Source organism: Botrytis cinerea, chromosome 5 (genome assembly GCF_000143535.2).
Source record: "Botrytis cinerea B05.10 chromosome 5, complete sequence".
Classification (NCBI taxonomy): Eukaryota; Fungi; Ascomycota; class Leotiomycetes; order Helotiales; family Sclerotiniaceae; genus Botrytis; species Botrytis cinerea.
The window spans coordinates 472,420-493,673 of record NC_037314.1 but is presented as its reverse complement, the minus strand read 5'-3'; the positions used below and the strand labels follow the sequence as shown (position 1 = coordinate 493,673).

The 21,254-nt window shown below is 42.9% G+C and overlaps 2 protein-coding genes across 2 annotated transcripts; both read left to right on the top strand.

The window, feature by feature from the left end:
- The first annotated feature begins 557 nt into the window (after window positions 1-557).
- Window positions 558-4,547, top strand: BCIN_05g01220 (hypothetical protein). Its single transcript, XM_024692833.1, has 2 exons — window positions 558-1,186; window positions 1,238-4,547. Exon 2 carries the CDS (start codon window positions 1,846-1,848, stop codon window positions 3,544-3,546), a length of 1,701 nt encoding a protein of 566 aa, XP_024548615.1. The 5' UTR covers window positions 558-1,186; window positions 1,238-1,845; the 3' UTR covers window positions 3,547-4,547.
- A 9,191-nt stretch (window positions 4,548-13,738) lies between these two features.
- Bclae1 lies at window positions 13,739-18,789 on the top strand. Its single transcript, XM_024692832.1, has 7 exons — window positions 13,739-15,671; window positions 15,853-15,967; window positions 16,033-16,190; window positions 16,264-16,332; window positions 16,390-16,533; window positions 16,598-17,020; window positions 17,169-18,789. The coding sequence occupies exons 1-7, from the start codon at window positions 15,640-15,642 to the stop codon at window positions 17,209-17,211; spliced, it is 984 nt and encodes a 327-aa protein (XP_024548614.1). The 5' UTR covers window positions 13,739-15,639; the 3' UTR covers window positions 17,212-18,789.
- Window positions 18,790-21,254: the final 2,465 nt, after the last annotated feature.

The window sequence follows — 21,254 nt, the reverse complement described above, 5'->3', positions numbered from 1 at the left end:
TAATGATGTACTTGTCAGCCTTGTCTTGTTTTTTTTTCGCAAACCAAATCCAAAATCCTCACTTGAGGTGAAGAAACACGAGGTTTGGAGCGATTTATACTTTGTCGATGTCTGAATTGTATTATTACTCGGAGCAAATAGAAAGCCCTTCATTACTAAATTGAAACCCGAATGAATTCAAAACCTCTCAGTAACACAGTGTCATGAGTATCCTTCGCACTTCGTGATGCCGCCTGCTTTTTATCTGAATTGAATTGAACGATGTAACAATAAACCGAGCAGGCTTCTTCTATCAAACGACAGTGAGCTGACTCCATATCACGGTTGAGATCTGTAAAGCGATAAAGTAGCAAAGAATTCGTTAACGAGGAGGATTCGTATGTGGTTTGCTATACTCGCAGCCAGATCCCATCGCTTTCAAAATGTTTCGTCTGAAATGCCAATATAAAGCCACACAGAGACGTTTTCACTGGACTTATCAGTGGGTGGTATCGGTAAATAGATTGACCGGCCGAGAGAAAATTGCAACTATTGATACCTTCCCACTTACATACTGAGGTGATGTGCCACGAGAGACTCTCCATCACAAGCTATCCTCCAAAGACTTTCTAACAATCTATGAAGCAACTGATTATGACATGAGACATTTCATTGCGATCTCGTTACCTTGACTATCATCCAACCCCCTTCTCGCCGGAGTCAATTCTCGGACTGACTTCAATTTGGGTTGCTCTTGTCTTTATTCTTGTTGACTCAACTCACACACGCATTTTCGACCTTTGAATCCATGAGATTGATCGAAGCAAAGATAGGAACTTAGATTCTCATCTGGATCCTGGGATAACACGACCTTCTCACCCTTTCTTTTCCACAATCATATTACCCCATCGAGGAAGGAACTCCCGCGGGTCTTTCGTCTTTGACATGAGGAATTGTATAGCCTATCGCAGACCTCGTTGTTAAATTCGAAAGCATGGCATACGTACCCTAAAGCTTCTTTCCAGATCATTCTTTGCCCTTCAAATATAACAAGATACGTTGTCTTGAATTACTGCTGGCATGACTCGAGAATCGGTCAGCACTTAGCCCGTTCCATCTACACTTTCAGGACCGGAAAGAGATATTACAACATACACCTTCTCAACTTGACCATAACATCAACAATAGTCAATTCAATCATAATCAAGTACGGCTATGTCTCTCCTGGATATTAGGAGTGTATGGCTGACAATGGCAGATCTTTACAGATAGTACCAGTTCATTCGGGAGAGATCATGCAGAAGTTAATAAAGCCATATTTGCGTTACTTCAGTATCTGTTCTCTTCTCAATACATACCTAATCTTCTGTCTCGAATAGAAAGAATTCCATTGTACTAAACTTGCGCAGTGCCAGTCACGGATCTATTCACTCGATTACTATTGAAAATGACACTCCCATCTCAAATGACGGCAAGGGAATTCTTCAACAACAGCCTACCACAAACATCGAATTATCACGATATTACGTCGTTCGCAACATTTATCTACCCAAAAATATAAACAATGGAGACAATAAAATTTGCAACATGTATCATGAGGGGCAAGCACACAATTAAACTGGCTGCGAAAGGATATGTACGCATCTCCAGAGTTCTTCCTCTCATTATGTATGCGGTCCTCTGCCAGGTACCAAGAACCTTCAAACAGAACATTTTGATGAAAAAAACGATCTATTTGAGGAGTCTGGTTTTCCAAACAATCCTCACAAACTTTCGAGAATTGACACTAGGGATTTTTGTGGACACCAGGCTCAAATTCTTCCTGGGATTACGGTACCGAAAACAGGTCATGAAGATAGAAAATATATGGCCAGATCCTCTATACCAATTTCTGAGTCTCTGCCCGATTTCAGAAGTAGAAGAGATACATACAGAGATAAAGGCACCGTCGTACACAGTGGTTCGGTCCCCAAACTCGAATATCCCTCTGTCCTTGAGTCCAACAACTGGCGTACAATCGAAAAGGAGACTAGCACCTCTCATAGCAAGAAAAACATCAATCTTACACGTGCCGACGTCTTTAAATATGATCGTACTATCACTGCAAAGATGACTCTGAGGCAAAGTGGTGGTCTTGCCAAGAAATATGAGAGGAAAGCTCAACGCACCAAGTTACCTGATAGGCCATGTACCACATCTCTTACTCCTATTCCGCTCAGCATATGCAGCTTTGTCAACGGTAAAGAGAAGGAAGATAGAATGATACTTGCTCGCCATCCTGCTGTTCATGACGAACCCAATGCCAAACATTCAATTTCCCAACTCTGCCCGTCTATCAATAACAAGTCAATTAATTACAGGCCCATATCTTTCATTGATCTTACAGGCCCACTTCATTCTAATTTTTCGTCAAATCATCAAAGTCAACAGCTCTACCCAAGCGATCCCGAATCACTGGAACCAGTAGCGAACGGCAAGTATCCAAAGAGAGAGCATGTTGTAGACCTAACATTGGACTCTTCCACTCAACAAAAACCATTCAAGAGGTCTCTGGTCACTGACAGTCGCCAAAGTGGCTCGGCTCGAAGTCATTCCAGCAATAACGCAACTTACGGATCTCATAATCAAACACTTCTTTCTCCGGAACTCAAACACTGGATGAGTTTCAATCCGATTAAACACATTGTTCTTTGTTCTAAAGATTCACGAGATATTTCAGACGGAATATACGACAAGAGCAGTGCGATTTCTTCAACATCAGACGATATTACGGCCTTGCTCAACATCAAAATTGATAATACCAATATCCACTCCGTACATCTCAAAGATCACCAAGCCGATTCACCGATTCCCTCCCTAGGTAACACTAACAATATGCACGGTTACTCTTCTAAAAGCTCATTGAAATTCGTCTCTACCATCAGATCTGCGGCAATTGGTGATATAATACTTCTGGTATCATTGGGTATTCAAGGTATTTCCAACTCACCTCGTGCGTGGGTGGATTTGAGAGAGAATTCCCCAGCATATAAATTTTTAGTTGCTATACAAAAACTTGGGAATATCAACTCGGATCGAGGTTTATTGTGGCGTATTACAGAGAAACGAACGTGTTTGATTTTCCCCTTGTATCAACTTGTGCGAGTGTGTCTGGGGTTGGAAAGTCCATGTGACGAAGCAAAGTTATATTCGGAGTACATGACACTGTCGAATGATGCGCGTAAAGCTCTGAGGAAAACAGAGGCTAGTGTGGGAAGCGGAAACAATGCCAACCAACACGCTCGAGCCTTATTATTCCGGTGGGCGTGCCCCATTGACGGCTGCGGGATGACTTGGTATAGAAGCCTTGCTGGAGACCAAGAATGGCAAACCCATTGTATGGTGGAGCACGATGGTTTCCACAAACTCGTTTGTCCTCTGGCTGCCTGTAGGTCCAGGGTGTTCCGTGATTACAAGGGGGTTATTGAGCATATAGAGAATGTACACATTGCAGCGTTGGGTCTGCGAGATCATTATCGTAACTCGCACGATCGTGACAGGACTCTATCCGACTTCCGATTTACTTAGAATATTAGCAAATGTGGCAATACACGTTGCAGTTATACAAACCAGCTTGCCCTAGATACTCATGTGGAATTTTTTCACCCATATTCAGCTTGGAAAGATCGCTTAAAAGATTTTCCAAGCCTAGCAGAACAAATCCAAAGCAAGTGGTCAACGGAAGATCTTGGACCATATGACGGGACCGCTCTGAGCGAAGCTTTTCAAATTATTGATGCGACAGTCGGTAGTCAAGGTACAGTTATAGTGGGACGAAACGAAACAGATCAAGGCGCATTCCATGGCATGAAATCACTCGAGAAATCCTGGCGTTTCATGGCAGATTTCCTGAAAGCAACACAACAGCCTCTCCGAGCAGGATTTCGAATTCTTTAATGCAAGATTTAAATGAGCTCTATTGCAAGTAATTGCTGCAATGTATTTTTCTATCTAAGTTTTTTTAATATGGGATGAGATCTGGCATTACTTAGCTATGGAAGGCACAAATAAATGTCTCGTGATGACAGTTCTGACGATGAGATCGATTGTGCCATATTTAATAGCTACATGCTAGATGGAGGATTAGATATGACTGAAGATACACGAGATAAAATACATTTCAACATAAATTTGCTTGGCATTCACACAATTAATTGCTAGTCAGAGAGTTCTCGGGTCAAAGAATAAATCCCTTAAGCCACAATCAGGCGATGTCACTCCAAGCCATACATAGCCAACTATTTCATTATTCATAACACATCTCACAATATCGTTCATTCTTTATTGGCTATAACCTGGGTATTCTACTGTGAAGATATGATCAGATATCACGGCATGTGCTTCACAACTTCGAGATCGATTGGTATTTGAAATAGTAATGATGTATACGTGTGTATCACTGGGAAGAGGATTGACGGCGAGAAGAATAAGATTATATCTAATTTACAATCCTGTTTATAGTTGAATGTATTTACTTCGATCCCAATATAGAGTAGGAATCTAAGAATCTTAATAATTTGATTTTGTGACGGGACATCTCGAGGCTGTTGATGATCGCGTTTGTGCCGTTTATTCAACTGTGACTGTTTACTAGGAATCTTGAATTTCTTGAATGCAAGCAATTGCTGGTGATGTGAATATGAAATTGCCTTTTTTTTTCCCCTTAGGGAGAGGGGAATTTTCGAGTGTGGTGAATGCGTGAATTTTCTGGATATATTTCATTATTCGTAGTGTGAATTTTCCCTATCGTCGGGAGAGCGTGAGGATTTTTTTTTTCTTCTTTATTATAACGGGAATGACAATGACCTAGGTAGAAAACGAGGATTGGAAATGCTTCTTTGTTTTCTTCTTTAATCTGTTTTTCTGCCAGGCTGTTTCTACGATCTAGCTCGTGAACTTTGAATATGGTGGATATATATATATATGTATATATGAAAGGAAAGGAAAGGAAAGGGATCTCGGATCTCGGAATTCGACGGCTTGTGTGTTGTCTTTTCTTTGTCCCCTTGGAATACAAAAGTCGAGATCTGAGATCTTACTTCTTGGTGTTTCTTTTGTTTTTGCCTCTGTACATGCATTTATTTCGATACTTGGAGGGATATTGGAGATTTTCAAAAGTTACAGGATTGTGTGATTCAAATTGAAAAGTCACAGTCATCTAGCTGTGCGGAAAGTGGTAACTTTCTTGTATTTACATTCATAATTCACGGGTTTTGAGTGAGAGATATATTTTTATTTATTACTGTGCTGGATTGGATCGGGAAATAAATGTATAGCGAATCTGTATTCGTACATCGAAATCGCAGAGGCTATCTAAATTTTGGTTCACACTGCGAACTTATTATTACATGTTTACCATCGCAGGTACCATCACAAACCCAGGAACCTACGAACTACACATCATCTCCACATTATCTCCCCACATCATCTCCCCAAAGCCACAAACCAAAAAACCCCAACCTGAAAAAAATGTGCACAGAATGGGGCTGGGAATACAAATGCGGACACAAGAAACCGGAGTCCGAAGCGGTGACCATGAAGCAGAATGATGATTGTCGGGATCAGCTAACCGCTTTTTCGAGGGCGTGCAGGTTTTATAGGATGGAGTATACGATGTTTCGGGAGGATTGTCCGGGGTGTGAGAGGGAGAGGGAGGAGAGGAGGAAGAGGGAGGAAGAGACGATGGTGAATAGGTAATAGGGAATATAGGAGGGGGATAAGGAGCAAGGAGAGGGAAAGAGGAAAGGGTGATCAGAGTAAGAATCAAAGAGGATTGAATCTAACAGGTGGCAGATTGGAATACAAAGATGGGAAACGCAGATCTGAAGAGAAGATAATAGGGAGCAAAGGTTTTAGTGTGATAGGTAGAGGGTATGAATGTGGAAGATCTGGAAGAGGGATGGATCATAGAGGACTCTGAAGCGGGAGAGGCGGTGAAAGATTCACATTTACAAGAAAGGTAGATGAGTTTAGGGTTAAGAATAATTGGATGTAAAGAGTTGTTACACTTAAGAAATATAAAAAAAACTTGGTTGTGATTGTTGGGTTTCTGTCTATTTATCGGTTATAAATGATACTTGTTGAATTATCTAGATCCATAAGTGAATCTGATAGAAGGTAATCTTACAATATTCTCAACCATCGTATCTGATCCGCCACGTTGTATTATTTCCACTTTTTCCAAGCAGATACAACAGAGATGAATTTTCAAATCTATTGTTTACCTACTTCCATTGCTTCAATAGCAAAGTATGAAAGAAGTTTTTGGTATAATCATCAGGTAGTCTGAATTGGTAAGGAATAGTTTCATAGAGTAATTGAGATATAGATGAACTGGTACATGTAGCTGCTGAGCTATCGTGACAGAGAAGATGAATACTGTAAAATTCTAACAAAGTAAGAGCAGCTATAACATCGAATTAGAGAGAAGAAGTTTTAGAATGGCCTTTTCTATGAGGATTTAGAACAACTGTTTATATAACTGTATGGTTGTCTGTGAATCTTTTTTCCCCAACCGAGGAATTCAGGAAATGTATGTATAGATCCAATGCAGCTTGCATTGTGTGAAGCACGGAGAAAAGAGGTTTTAAAGCTAAAATTCTTCAATCAAAGAGGACAAGTGTGGTATGAATTTGTAAAGATAGCATTTTATACCTCTGCAAATAATGTATGAAATACATTCAAGAAACCTCTCCCTACTACCCGTGTCATCTCGACGTGTTGTCCGATTTCTTTGATTCATGACAACGAGAGAATCCGCAAGAAGTAAGATGATCAACATATCGCTACCCACCGACCAGCTGTCGTATCCATCTATTATGATGGAGACGGAGAAACAAGCTGGAGCCTTGGACAAGAACAAAGAACGTCGAAGTACGTGAAAAGAGGGGCATAGTTGATTCACTTGATATAATAACATGGGGTTGAAACAACAGACGACACGCCATATTGCATCTGAAGAATTCATTTCCGAAGAATCGGTTCGGGTCCGAAGATTGAACCAGTGAGATGGTGTGAGATGCTTTTCCTGCTTCTAGTGATGCAGCCATCGAGAGAAAGGTGCATCATCAATTCCACTTGGAACTTCTTCGTCATATCTGATGATAATGGCAATATTGACGTGTCTTCTACTTACCAAGACGTCTTTTATGACAGAGCTTTTAATATTCGTTGTACCACACTGCAGCCGCGCCCCAGTTGAGTTTTTGCAGCAGAAGCTCAAAGATTGTGGGAAAACGCAAGAATATCCAAAGCTTTATGGTCACTTTAAACGACGACCAGAAAGTAGAATCGAGATGCACATTGTTCATGACGGAAAGTGGAAGCCACGTTTGAGCCAGCGGTGCAGAAACTGACCTAGCGTAGACCCGAGTGTTTGTTCCTGCTGTCTCGTTTTGGCAAACCCCACATGTTCTACTGTAAGCGGTGAGACCGTCAGTCTTAGAACAAAGATGCAATATAACTAGAGATCATCCAGAGTTGTTTATCTGTACTGCGTAAGCCGGAGGATGAGTCAGATGAAAGGTCGCCGATGCTCACAATGATGATCATTCTAGAGGGTCGGAAATCTATCAACAGGTGGACATAAGTCCGAGCATATGGATTTATATTACATGAATATGTATATTATTCTGCATGCTTTGGAGAGTATTCTCCAAGCAGATATCCACGTGGCTGTAGCAAACTGGGATAAAATCCCCACATTGTCCGATAGGTTGGCTATCCCCGTTGTCTGCAGATTATAAAGGAAAGCGTGGGGGCATCAGAATCTTTCGTTTCTGACATACGTTACATGGTAGGGATATATAATGCTTTCTGCGATTAGTCGGAATTCTGCAAGAAGATCCGTGTATACCTATTGTTCGTAATCGCACCCATGCAATGGTTGGGCATTAAATTGGTTGTAGGTAAGATTGAACATGATGTACATTGAAGAGCTATCCTCGGTCCGGGTTGCTCTTTCAGCTGGTAACCTCGGGGAAAGAGTTTGCTCCGGTAGTGCTAATTTATGGTTACACCAGATGCAGGGCTGAATGACAATGCTGACATCTCACCGTATTCTCCCCTTGGCTAAGCGCGGTGCGAACCGACCATTGCGGATTGACATGCCGAGCATGCACCAATTGGAGGATGTAAGTGCAGCCACACCAATTAGACACGCTGCGAGCTTCTGTGCATAATAGGCGTATTCTAGATTTGTTATGGAGACCAATCGTATATTTTTGAGGGGCGAACATTAGGCCGGCTGACTCTTGAAGTTCCTTCAACAAGGATAAGATTCCTTCCGTACCAGAGTGTCGGTACTGTATAGTGACCAATCACGGGACAGCCTAGGGTTACATCTGACGAAACGAATAAGAAAGCCTCTTCCTTGATTTCCTATCTCCATACGAGAAGTGGACGTGCTAGGGTATCTCAAAATGATAGTAGTGTGGTACTCAATTGGGACATGATTGAAGAAACTGGGGGGCTAGGGTGGAAGTGTCATATTGCATGCTGGCACAAAGCAATTCCAGATACCTGGTACTGCCAATCAGATCTTATTGACCGGGAACCCATTGGTGAGGTGTGGTTGGAAATTAGGTCGCATTTCTTGGGATCTTTATTTAACTGTTGACGCCGGAAGTGAGGATCGAGCAGCAGCCAATGAGTTTGATGAGCTGTACACCCCATCAATTCGGCATGAGATCTTTAGATTGCAACTGCATTCCGAACGGTGCTTTACACGCTCTCTTTAGGGGAAGAGAATGTTACACCATCAAAAACAATGATAAAAACATTTGGACTTTTTTTGGTCTATTGAGTGACTTGGGACCCAGGCTTGGCGATGCGGGAGGCTGCATATGTAGAAAAGGACTAGATGCAATACTTTCCCAGCCTTACAGACAGTCGAGTCTGCCCGGTTTCAGTTATATTACATAATGTTCTAGAGCTGCCGTTTGAGACAATATTGATGTGGGGAATGATTCGTGAGAAAAAAGAAAGAATGTGATCAACGCCTCTGGTACAAATTCTGTACCATGCATTCTGAGACATCAAATCGAGCAATGGGGATTGTTGTCGGCTCTCAACTATTCCATTCGTGTTGTACTCATTAGCCACAAGTGTTGTTCGACGGAACACAAACCCAGCTCCATGGTCCTTGAATAGTCTATCCCTGTTGTGTCTGAATCCACCTTCTTCCAGAATTGGTTATGATCGAAAGGTTCTCCAAATAACGACATCCTGAAACGAAATAGCTTGCACCATGGAGAATAGATTGGTGGTAGGTGCTCGCATTATTTGTCTTCATCCACCCAAGACATGGTGGCTGTGAAGGCATTCGTTGTGACGTTTGACGGGATGGTGTACTATGTTGCAGAATGATCCAGTGGCCATTTTTCATTGTTCCTTTTGTTCTCCGTCTCCTCGATATGGATTTCGAATTCTCAACACGTATGATTATCCATGACACGCTTCCGGACCCGCAATGATGATTAGGGTTTGGAGCTTTTTGGTGCTAGGAAGTCAAGTCTTGTAAATTGATTGGGTAGTGTTAGCAAGAGATGACAAGCTGAGTAGATAATTGTGGACTTGATTGACTCCAATTAAGACAAGGATTTGATGACCAAGAGTTTGATTAATCCTTCAAATCTTGTTAGAGCTGCCTTGTATCTATCCAAGTCAGCGATATCATCAGTCCGGTTAGGATTTTGACACTCTCGGCCGGTATCTACTTCTGGTCGTCGGGTCGTCTACCTCCCTTTGATACATGATACATTATGACATATATCACTACATCGGATAAAGCGCCTCGCTCCTAAAAGGTGGGTGGGTGATAATAAGTAAGTGACGGTGGGTGGCCCATGTGACTGACTATTTTCAAACACATTAACCCTGTACCGCAGGATCCTCCACATTAGTTGTTACCAAACTGTCGGGTCCTCCCGAAAAGTGGAGATAGTTTGATTTACATAAATTCCCACTATTCTTGAGAAGGAAAGTGGGAGAGAGAGAACGGGGGAAGAAAAAGACAAAATGGGTCTGGTCACTGATGGTTCGGATATTATTGGGAGTCCTGGTGAGAAAGTAGCATGTCGCGAAATTAATCTTTCATGTGTACACGTGTATTTTTACAGTAGTGTCCTGTCATTCATTGCCATATTGTGTGCCGTATCCCATGATAGCGAGATTCAAGAGTAGTCGATCATGTTGAGGATGAACAGCCGAAGCCCACTTAAGGGGCAACACGACGAGATACGACGTGATGTGAAGAATAACACGCCCGAGTATAGGTATTGAAACATGGTATAATTGGAAAGATGTGCAATATTGCTTTTGTTGAAGTTTGAGCGGTGTGATATGATGGTAAATATCTGACTTGTGATCAACTTTTCGGGGGGGCTTTCTTGTCATCTTGACATCAAAAGGTGTCCCTTCTCCACGGGTTCCCGCAACTTTGGAGTGCATTACTCGCATCAGAGGGATCCATCGCATTCCGTGCTATCTTCACCACATTTCAGCTTTCGAGAGCGTGGAAATGAGGCTTACACCGACAAGCTCTTGTAAATCTCATCCAGGAAGTTTTTGGCCATGGATGAAACGTTCGCAAGGGGTAACCAGACTGCTGGAATTCGATAGAGTTCCTTTTCTGTGTGAAATGGCGGTAAGAAGAGTTTGCTTATGTTATTTAGAGATGATTTGCTATATTTCCCTGTAAGCGCTGACAGCTGTTGGTGTTTGGGAGTAGCGCGCAATGCGATGTACGGCGTGACGCAAAGGTGCAGGTGAAATGTGAATGCTAGTGCCGATGGTAGATGCAGCGAATTATCACAATAAGATTTGATAAGGTTCGAACTTTGAACCATGCTAGAATCGCGATATATTAAGTTTCATTTCCGGGATCCTCATGGTCACTCGCATCTATTTCCAGAAATGCGTTTTGTTCGGTTCAGGAACAAGGGGAGAGCAGGGTCAGCACGAAGTCAGAAAAGGCAAATGTGAAGATTGGCTACTGCTGCTGGTGTCTTGGGGAGTTTACTATTGGTCTTGAGAGCGCTAGCCTTGAGAAACGATCGGAAAAAAGGAATCGTAGTTTGTAGGTAGGTACTACCATTGGCCCAAAAGGGGCGTGAATACAAGATTATCAGAACTTCGACTTATAAGGCGCAAGAGTGGGATGACTGTCTCTTTCAAAATTCCAAGATACAATCACCAGGCTTATTTGGGAAAGTATAGAGAGAAGGGGTAGCAACTAGGAACGCAAGTCATCGAAATCTTCATCTAGAACGAAATTAAACTGGCGAAAGTATGGATAACATGGATAATTCCTGGAGATATCAACAATTAGCCTAGGTAAAGACTAGAAAGACAGCGAAATTGAACATCAGCATCCATTATATAGTACTGATCTCTAGCTACCTGGGTAATGGATGTTCTGATGTTCTAACCCATAAGCTTGTGGTCGAGTCATTACAAACCTTAAAAATGCTATCTTCTAGCTTCATCAGTACCGGATAAATTCCACACGAAAAAGGATTATGCTTGGACGGGTCCATGTAGCAATGTGAAGATGTTAGTCGTACAGATGTGAAAACGGAAGGTCGAGCCCCTGTGCTCCCACATTTTACGGAACCTCCAAGCTCTCACATTGTTCTCGATCCACTAAATTACTGAACCATCGCAATGGGATCACTGCGAAACATTCTAGAGGTTCACCAATATCCAATCATGTTAGTCTTACGTTCCAAGACGGAAACGATATCGAATTGAGAATCGATATTAATCTTCCGGGAATGAGGATCTGGTGTGTAGTCGTGTGTACACACATGTATGTGTAATTCATATTGTATGTACACACATATGTGTGTGTTTTACAACATGTGCAGCAACCTCAATGGAGAGAAACCCATGGGAAACATGAGAGGAGGATGAATAAGTTATCATATCACAGAATCGAACAGTATTCCTGGATAACCCCAGACAAATGATGAATTAGTCTGTCATCAGCTGTTGGTTGTACAGGTGCATATGCTGAACCTGTTGAGTGTTTTGTCTTCGAATCTCAACACAAGCTGCAACGGACGGGGATGCCATCGATGTACTCGAGTATGATATCATTTCTTCATTCATCTTAGTATCTGGGTACTGAGTAGGCATCTCCTTAATTACACCTGAGCGCCGAGCCTTAGAACATCATTAATTTTTCGGTAAGGGCCACACATATCATCTGTGCAGACCAAGGTACCGAGCTTCCTCAGCCTACCTAATATACACTTCAATTCCACCCGCAGTGACTGTATTATTTTGCATCGTAATGATTGGACCCAATAATCTCAAGGCATTCTGAGCTCAATATTCATCATTCTGTTTTTATCCACTCCTGTCGAGGTTTTATCGGCAAAACTAATCCATTTCCTGATTCCATCTCGCTCGCAAGACACCAGACCGAATTCACCTAGTCAACCGGTAATTTCGTTAAGCATGTTTACATCGTACCAACCAGCGAAAATCGTACAATGTAAGCAATTGAAGTACCGCCAAAAAAATTGAATGAGCATTAGAGATTGAAACATCAGTATGCAGGAGATTACCATTGCAGCACAATATCTCTGGGAGTTTATGATCGAGAACATCCGAGGTTGGAGGGCTGTTGGTTTCTACTTTTCACGCAAAATTCCCCCCCCCCAAAAAAAACAAAAAAAAAACAAAGACCACTAATAAGCAAGACATGAATGAATACTAGCTAGCTATTTGAGGGAGGAAGAATTAGTGAGACAAGGCTTGAACGGTAAGTTGTACCGCTAATTGGATCCCGGCTCCGCCCACTTGGATCCTTGTGGTACAATCTTCCGATACCTACCAGCATGGGACAAGGAGTAGATTGGTAGGGGACATGGAACGAAATGATATAGCTTGATGCTTGTAATCTAGGGTATGATGTAGGTTTGGAACTTTGGAGGTCTGGTAAGGGATCAGGTGTGAGGGGAAGTCATTGGAGAATAAGATAAATTCAACATGGCTGATTGGAGAATTGGAACGAATTTGAGATGAAAAAAGTTGGAAAAGTCACCAAAGAGTACTATGTACAATAAGCCTCGACCTAGGTCTGTAACGACGACCAGCAAAGAGCCAGCTGTTCTATGTAATCTTGGTCTAGGTCCAAGTCAAGAAAGTCAATTCTAATTGTGTTGGTGAACTCAACATACATTCTGCATATAATAGCCCATATTTTAACCATATTCAGTACACTAAAATACACCACTATAGCCGTAAAGTTTGTATTGTACCTTGGCAATTCATGTATGGTAGGCATTTGCTAGCTACTCATTCTTCTCTGTGCCTCTCGTACAAATGCAACCGAGTGGCGTTGAGATTTTGTTTGGCAAACGGAGCCTTCATGAAATTCTCAATGGTAGCAGTAGCATTCCCGGTACCAAACCCTAGAATGACAACAGTGATAGCTAAGAAAAGAGATATCTGCATGGTTGAGGTGGTGCTGGTGGTGGTTCTGGTGAAGAGTGAGTGAGCAAGTAAGTGAAGCGTTGTAAACAATACAAGAAATACCAATACCAACAATGTGCCCGTTGCCAACATAATAATAATAATAATAATAAATACCCAATCAAGTAATCAATCTTTCTTTTTGGGGGGCTTTCCTAACCCCACTGATGATGATTTCACTCTCCCTATAAGTAGTGCAAGAGTGCAGCTGCAAATATGCATTGCCATAGACCACGTTGTCTATTGAATTGCAACTTCAATCTTTCCATCTTCGTTCCCCACGATTTATATCACACGTACTCTTTGGCTAGACATCTAAACGTCTAGCACTCTTACTACCGAGCACGCACTTGCCGAACAACGACCAGTATTACCAGCATCATCCATCCTCATCGTTTATTACGCTTTTTGTATTCATTTCCTCCCTTTCCCATACCAACAACGGCATATTTCCAAGATTATCTAGGAAGAAAGTTGCGAATCCGTTACTTCTTCTCCGTCCTCCTCCCTCCCCCCTTGATTGGCCATTTAGGCATGGGACAATACACATCGTTGGCGGTACCACACAACGATCGTACGGGAATTATTGAGGCACAGGACAGAACAGGACAGGACAGGACAGGACAGTAGTAACCTTGCAATCACTGCACACTGTACACTGCACACTGCACACTGCACACTGCACACTATACATATCATAGTTCAGCAAACGATCGTACAAGAGGATTCTACTCGAGGACTTGGAAATACCACCTCGAAAATCCCATTTTGGGATACCACCTAGCAGAAGTGGGGGATGAGAAGCAAAGTACCGCAGCCAAAAATACAAAACAAGCTCTCCATTTCTACCCGGGCATACACATATCCATACCATCCATCCACACGCATATACAATCAATCCAATACCATATCTTCGACTCGACCCAGTATTTCTTTCAAAACAGAACTTTCTGAAACTTCTTCCAGCTGTTCCGGAGCTTAGGGCCCTTGGAAATATGGATTCGTGAGATCTCATTGGATTTCGAAAATTTGGGAACTGTCGATCATTTTCTTCCCCAAGGCCTTCGACCTATGCTTGCAAGAATCAGGGTCGTTGTTTGCTAAATTCACTCTATCTTTCACCCATTCCATTCCATCTCATCTCGTCTCGTCTCGTCTCGTCCCCAGCGCTCTGTCCTTTTGAGCTCTGGTGGGTCTACAAGGTATTCTATTATAGAACACAAACCTCCATGCCTCCATGCCTCTCCTGCCTGCCCCGTAGAACTTTTTATAAGCACATCGCAGCCAAATCCACAGCTAAATGTACAACTGACAAGCACACATCCAACTCACCACTTCTCAGTCATCGTCACCATCGTCATCATTCTCTGCTATTTGCTCCCGTTGACTGTCATTCTCCACCATCTACCACCAATTGCCAACATTGGCCACCCCTTCACCACCACCGCAGCCCACAGCCCACCACCACCACCAACCACGGGACCGGCCATTGACACTTAGCTCAACCCTTGAACCCTATCAAATTTACGAATTCGAACCCCAGAGCCGAGAGTGCATCACTGGCATTGTCATTCACCACGGGCGTTACCCGTTCGTTGCCTGTACGCCCTAACTGAAAAGAAAAAAAAAAGCTACCACAGACAGTTACGGCGAAGCACGACAGGGGCCATAAAAAAAAGTCAAAATAGCTTGCTTTACCGCCGCCAGGTAACTAACTAGTCAGAACAAGCTCGAGCCCATAAGTAATTCAATCATAGTTTGGACACTACTACCACCCGTACCACTATTTCACGCGGCTCCTGTTTAGAACACTTAGATCAACATCATTCGAGAACCATTTTGGTACTTCCATGAGACGCAGTCATATATCAGATTACTCGGGTTGAATACCAGAGTCAGCCAGCAGACAGGGAGCTCTGGAAACAGGACGCAGGCAATATACTCCAGTAATATAGTGGCTGCATGGCAATATAAACCGTTCGAAATTCCCTCAGCATTTCCAATCGTCCTGCACGTCCTGCCGAAGAATTCGACATCGACATTTGAGGGTCGCATAGAAAAGCTTCCTCTATGCTACAAAGTTGGCAGAATAAGCAAAGGCTGTTCGCGACAATACATTCTTGAACCGGAGTTTACTTGATGGTTGTTGCAATGGCCATGGCTAACAATGGGTACGTGCTTCTTTCTCCATTCCCCTCTGCTCTCAGAACCACTCCCTGGGTGTTAGCAGGAGCTTTCGCACATGCCAATTGTATCGGAAACCACTCAATGAGCGTGTGGGCTGCATTCTCTTCGCGTTTGCTTTCTACATCCCAAATTTTACGCATGCGCTGACAGAATCGGATTGCATAGATCACTTTCTCCCGCCCCTCCTGCGGCCTTCCAAGAGCCCCCACCCGATTACACTGAAAATGGACGCCTATATCATGGACTACATAAGGGAAAATATATGTTTCCCTGCGACGAGGTAAATGCGCCGGGTGTTGTTAGGTGGGATATTGCACATGAATGAATGCTGACATACGTGCACAGGATGAGAAAGACCGGATGGACATATTTCACAAATTTTTCGAAGTCGCAATGGGAGGCGTATTACACTCCAGGAATACCACGTTCACGAATAATTATGACGGGCCACGCATTCTGGACTTAGGGACAGGTACCGGAATATGGGCAATTGATATGGCCGAGTAAGAATAAGATTTTGTCTCATTTGAGGCCATGAGTCTGCAAAACCAAGGGACTGACAACTTCGGTATATAGCAAATATGGTTCAGATATGGGTACAGGTGAAGTTCTCGGGCTTGACCTAGCTAGAATACAACCTCCAACGTAAGAATTCACGAATCTTTCCTTCCGAGCAACATCGTATACTAAGTATTACTCTAGTATCCCCGAAAATTTACAGTTTCTACAAAGAGACATAGAATCCCCTTGGTGGGGACTCGAAGTTGAGTCGTGGGATATGGTTCATATACGGATGCTTTCTGGGAGCATTAACAGCTGGCCTGCATTATACCAAAAGGTCCGCAGGTAAGGCCTTTCGATCTCTCCTCCCTCCTACAATACATGACTTTGCCTAATACGATGTTGAAAGGTATCTCAAGCCTCAAGTAGGCCGTTTCGAGCAGGTGGAGATTGATTTCACTCCCCGCTCAGACTTTGGGGACATCCCAGCAGACTCGGCGCTGGCTACGTGGGCGCGGAACCTATTCGAGGCCACCCGGCGCAATTTCCGACCTCTAGCTTATAATACCGAGATTCGAGCGATGCTTCAGAAGGAAGAGTTTCTCGATATCCAAGAAGAAGTGATACGAATTCCCCTCAATCCATGGCCCGATGATCCACAAGAAAAGGACGTTGCAAGATGGTACAATCTGGCCCTCACCCAAGGACTAGAAGCAATGACGCTTGGACCTATGCACAGAATATATGGGTGGACAAAAGATGATGTCACAAGGCTGATTACAGAAGTGAGGAGAGATATTTGCAATAGGAAAATCCGCGCGTATAATAATTTGTGAGTACCTCTCCCTCGAAATCAGATTTCCTAAGAGTTTGCTTGGGCATTTTGGAAATGCTAAACAACTCAATTCGAACCCTCAATTCGAGATTGCACTGCCTCATTGAAAGTATCAAGAGTTCACTGGCTTATTTTTATAATCTAGGCATGTATGGACTGCACGCGCACCGGTCAAACCCCCTTCATAGACGTCTTGGAGGTTTCAAGAGGTTGGAAATTACAAACGAAGGCCGATTGGTCAATGTGGTTTGGATCAGCAAACTTTAAGTTTTTTCGGATATTGCGATCAATTTCAACCAGGGTTTATGTGCAGCTTTTCATACCGGACCTTGCGTTTCGACCTGGCGCGCTTTTGAGACTAGGACGGATGATGAATGAATTTTATGGGATGGATCTTTATGCGCATTATTGTTGGATGCGCGCGCATATTATATGCACCTTAAGCGCCTGCAAGAATACGGATCGTCATTGAAAGTTGTTGGGGATTTAATGCACCCATGGCCGATTGACCGAAAATACTAGGTACATCCGCGACGGATGATATGAGAGGCCGGCGAAGTTTGGGTGGCAATTTGTACCCCAGTTCTCATAGGATGTTGAAGGGAGGGGACGGACCGAAGCGTATACGAAGTGTGGCGGGCATTATCACGGATTGGCCCGAGTACAAACACAGCAGACTGTTGCTCCCAAGATTTCGGGTCAAGCTTGCCTAAAGCGTAGTGGGAATGGGTTACACGAAGCCTTGGTAAAATTGAGAGGCGCAGCACGACATGAACCCGACAATTCTTGGACTGCATGCTACAGAATTTGGTAATTTAAAATACCAAATTTACTGTAGTTTCTGACGTGTCGGTTGTATGGTGGAAAATGAGGAAAATAATGTGCTGGCCGTTGCACAACTCATGAAGGTTACATTTTCTAATTTCAACGGATGAGAAAGAACAATTGATTGGCCAATTTTGTCTCATCATTAAAGATCTGAGATACGGTAGCGAGAGCCAACAATGAGAGCGCAGCCGACGCACGGAACATCAATTAAATGTGCCATACACATACACATACACACGCTTGCTTACTTCCTATTCTCACACTTCTTCCCCAGCATTTTCTTTTTTAAAAAAACAAGGTCCAAATTTCCGTATTTATTAAGATTGAAAAGTTTAGAGGGATTGGATGAACTTCTCAGTCGGTGGACACTGGATACACGGTTAGAAGTAGACGATTAGCACCCACTCACTCTACTTTTGGATTCGTCTGCAACTTTTTAACGATTATACCCCCAATGCATTTTCTGTTTTTATTTTCTCCTTCCATTTGGATGGGTTGATTCATTTGTTGGTTTTTTTATCCCGTGGGTTTTGTTTAAATTTTCTTCATTTATCAGCATAAGCATTGCATACCGATTTTCATTTATTTTGGATGATATCCCTCTTGCAGTTTTTCCCCCCCATTTTTTGTTGAAGATGATTTGGAATTCCAACAGCATATACCTACCGCACGTGCATGCATGCATAGAATCTGGCCTGGCCTGAATTGGATCGGTATTTGATTTGATTTGAAAAGATTGATGCATGGAAGGCAGTAATGGACGAATGGATGAATGAAAGTACGGATTTATACATCCAATGGGAAAAACATCCGATAAATGAACTGCACTGGAGGAAATTACTGCATACCTATCTATCTATATCTGCTTACCTATACCTACCTACTCAACACTGTAAATATATATACCTACCTACCTACCTACCTATCTATTATACCCACCATGCATATATAAACTGCCTACACATAGCCGGTACGGTAGTTGTTTATTGTGTCAGCCTGTGTATTGTGTGTCGCATATTAAAACTAAGTAGAACGAAGTGGAGAAATGGATTCATGTTTGTATTTCTTAAAGAATTGAATGGTGGATTTGATTTTTGGGCGGAGCTGAGTGAGAATTGAGTTGAGTTAGTAATGGAGGGATGTCTGTCTGTATGTATGTAATGTGGTGCTGGGTATGTGGGTGCATGTATGTATGTATGTATGCAAATATATGATATAATATCCACATGTAATTAAAATAGCCTGGCACATCGTTGCGTATAGGGCAGAGCACGACGGGGCAGAGGAAATAAGATAGGATAGGATGGTTTAGCGTTGCATGCATGGTTAGCGTAGGGTTGAAATCGTTTTTAATTTCTAATTTTTAATTTTTAATTTTTTGGAAACGCGCGATGGTTTTTAATGGGTGGATGGGTTGAGATGGATGGGTTGAGATGGGATGAAATGAAATGAAATGAAATGAGATGGATGGAAAAATTGGGAACGTACAGCCCTGGCGTTAACGTTACAACCGCGCTTATTTTGAGGGTAGGGTAGGGGAGAGTGGGGTGGGCTGGGCTGGGCTGGGCTGCGGGTTGGGGGCTGGGTGCTGGGAGTTGGGAGTCTTGGGATATGGGGGGATTGGGATACTGGGGAGCCCTTCTGTTTTGGGTTTGGGTTTGGGTTTGGGTTTGGTGGTTGTGTTGTTGTTTAGGGGAGGAGGGGGGGAGGTGCGGTGCGGAGGGTTAGTGGGCTTTTTGTTTTTTTGTTTCTTGGCAAAGGTGGAAGGGCGAGAGGAGGGGATGATAGATAGGTGGGGTATGAGGTATGAGGTATGAGGTATGAGGTATGAGGTATGAGGTATGAGGTATGGAGGATGAAAGATGGGATATGGAAAACAGGGAGTAAGAGATGGAAGATAGGAATCAGAGAAACTGAAAGGGTAAGAGAGAGTCGTGTTGTGTTGAGCGACGAAAATGGAACTGAGATTGAGTGAGGGGTTGGTTTGTGGGGTTTCTGATGGGTGTATTGGATATCGTTGTGCGTGGGCGTGGGTGCTGATGACGGGGAGGTATGGAGAGATGAGGATGGATAGATTGATGGGTGGTTGGATTTGATTTGATGTGATTGTCTGGGTGAATGGTAGAATAGGAGGTACCGGATGTGTTCCAAGTTCAACATTTGATCTAGGGATATCAAGAAGATTAGATAGATGGGGATGGAAAAATGATGGAAGGGGAAAGAAAAGGGGAGGGAAGGGAATTACTCGATTTCATATCATATCAACCAGGAGTAGCACGTACCAGATTTCGAAGCGCCGTGGTGTCTACGGTCGGTCTACAAGAGAAGAGGTATGGTTACCGTGTATTCGGAGTTTATTTATGTGCGTCCTTCGATGAGAGAGTGAGAGTTGAGTAAAATATCTTGTTTGATGGATGGGAGAAATTAGTGTATGAATACATGGGATGGGTCTTGGGGAATTGGAATTTTGCTATGGGGAATTTTGTTTCTTGGGGATTGTTTGAAGGTTGGAGGTTGGTATGCGGAGATGGGATGAGGTGAGATGAGATGGGTTGGCTTGGGTTGGTGGGGGGTGAGGGAAGTTTGGTATGGTATGGTATGGTATGGTATGGTATGAAGATGAATCTGGAATCAAACCTTATCTGATGGGTGAATAAGCCAGTCAGTACATGTATGATACTGGGGGCGTAGACTCCAGAGATCTGAGACGTTGTTTTGTTGAGAGGGAGGAGGATGTATGACAGATCGTTTACTTCCTATTCCTCGGTTATGAATTTAGGGAATGGGTGAGATCTATCTCGATTCTCCATCTATGTGTACGCACAAGCACTATCTATTCTTAGGGTTAGGGTTTTCTTCAGTAATGTTATGGGATTTTTCATGTGTTGATACTTGCTCCCCGTGCTCTGAATCAGATATAGTGTTTCAGCAGGGGATTTCTCCTTCTGTGTATGTTTTTCTGATAATATGGAAGCGAGATTGAAGTTTTTCAGGATGATACATAATTTCTTGGGCCGTGGAAGGATATTTGAATATTAGTATATGTTTAATCTGATCACTTCCTTTGCTAATTTCTCGCCGTGTGAGATTCGATCGGGTGTTTGAAATCACTTTTGAAAATTTGTGATGCACCAGACTTTATGGAGAGAATTCTTCTCTCGAGACTGTGTGTCTGTGGAGATACATGCCTCCTTCTCTTTCTCTTGGAGTCTGTTGTTTCTCTGGATTTGCCAAACAATTCTGTGTAGAGAGATTTGTAGGTGTCCAATACTGAATCTTGATATTTTGAATTTTGAAACTATGGGGGTGGATGATAGGGCGATCACCCCTTTAAATCGTCTTTTTGTTATTGTTGTACCATGTCCAAAGATTTGATGCTTTACAAATCAGCTCAGCAGTTTGT

What these genes read in the sequence shown, in the direction of transcription:
- Bclae1 (XM_024692832.1), top strand. Translation starts at nt 15,640, where the DNA reads ATGGTTGTTGCAATGGCCATGGCTAACAATGG. An exon ending in ATATGTTTCCCTGCGACGAG is followed by an intron (nt 15,968 to 16,032) that starts GTAAATGCGCCG and finishes ATACGTGCACAG; the next exon opens with GATGAGAAAGACCGGATGGA. An exon ending in ATCCGCGCGTATAATAATTT is followed by an intron (nt 17,021 to 17,168) that starts GTGAGTACCTCT and finishes TTTATAATCTAG; the next exon opens with GCATGTATGGACTGCACGCG.
- BCIN_05g01220 (XM_024692833.1), top strand. Translation starts at nt 1,846, where the DNA reads ATGGCCAGATCCTCTATACCAATTTCTGAGTCTCTGCCCGATTTCAGA.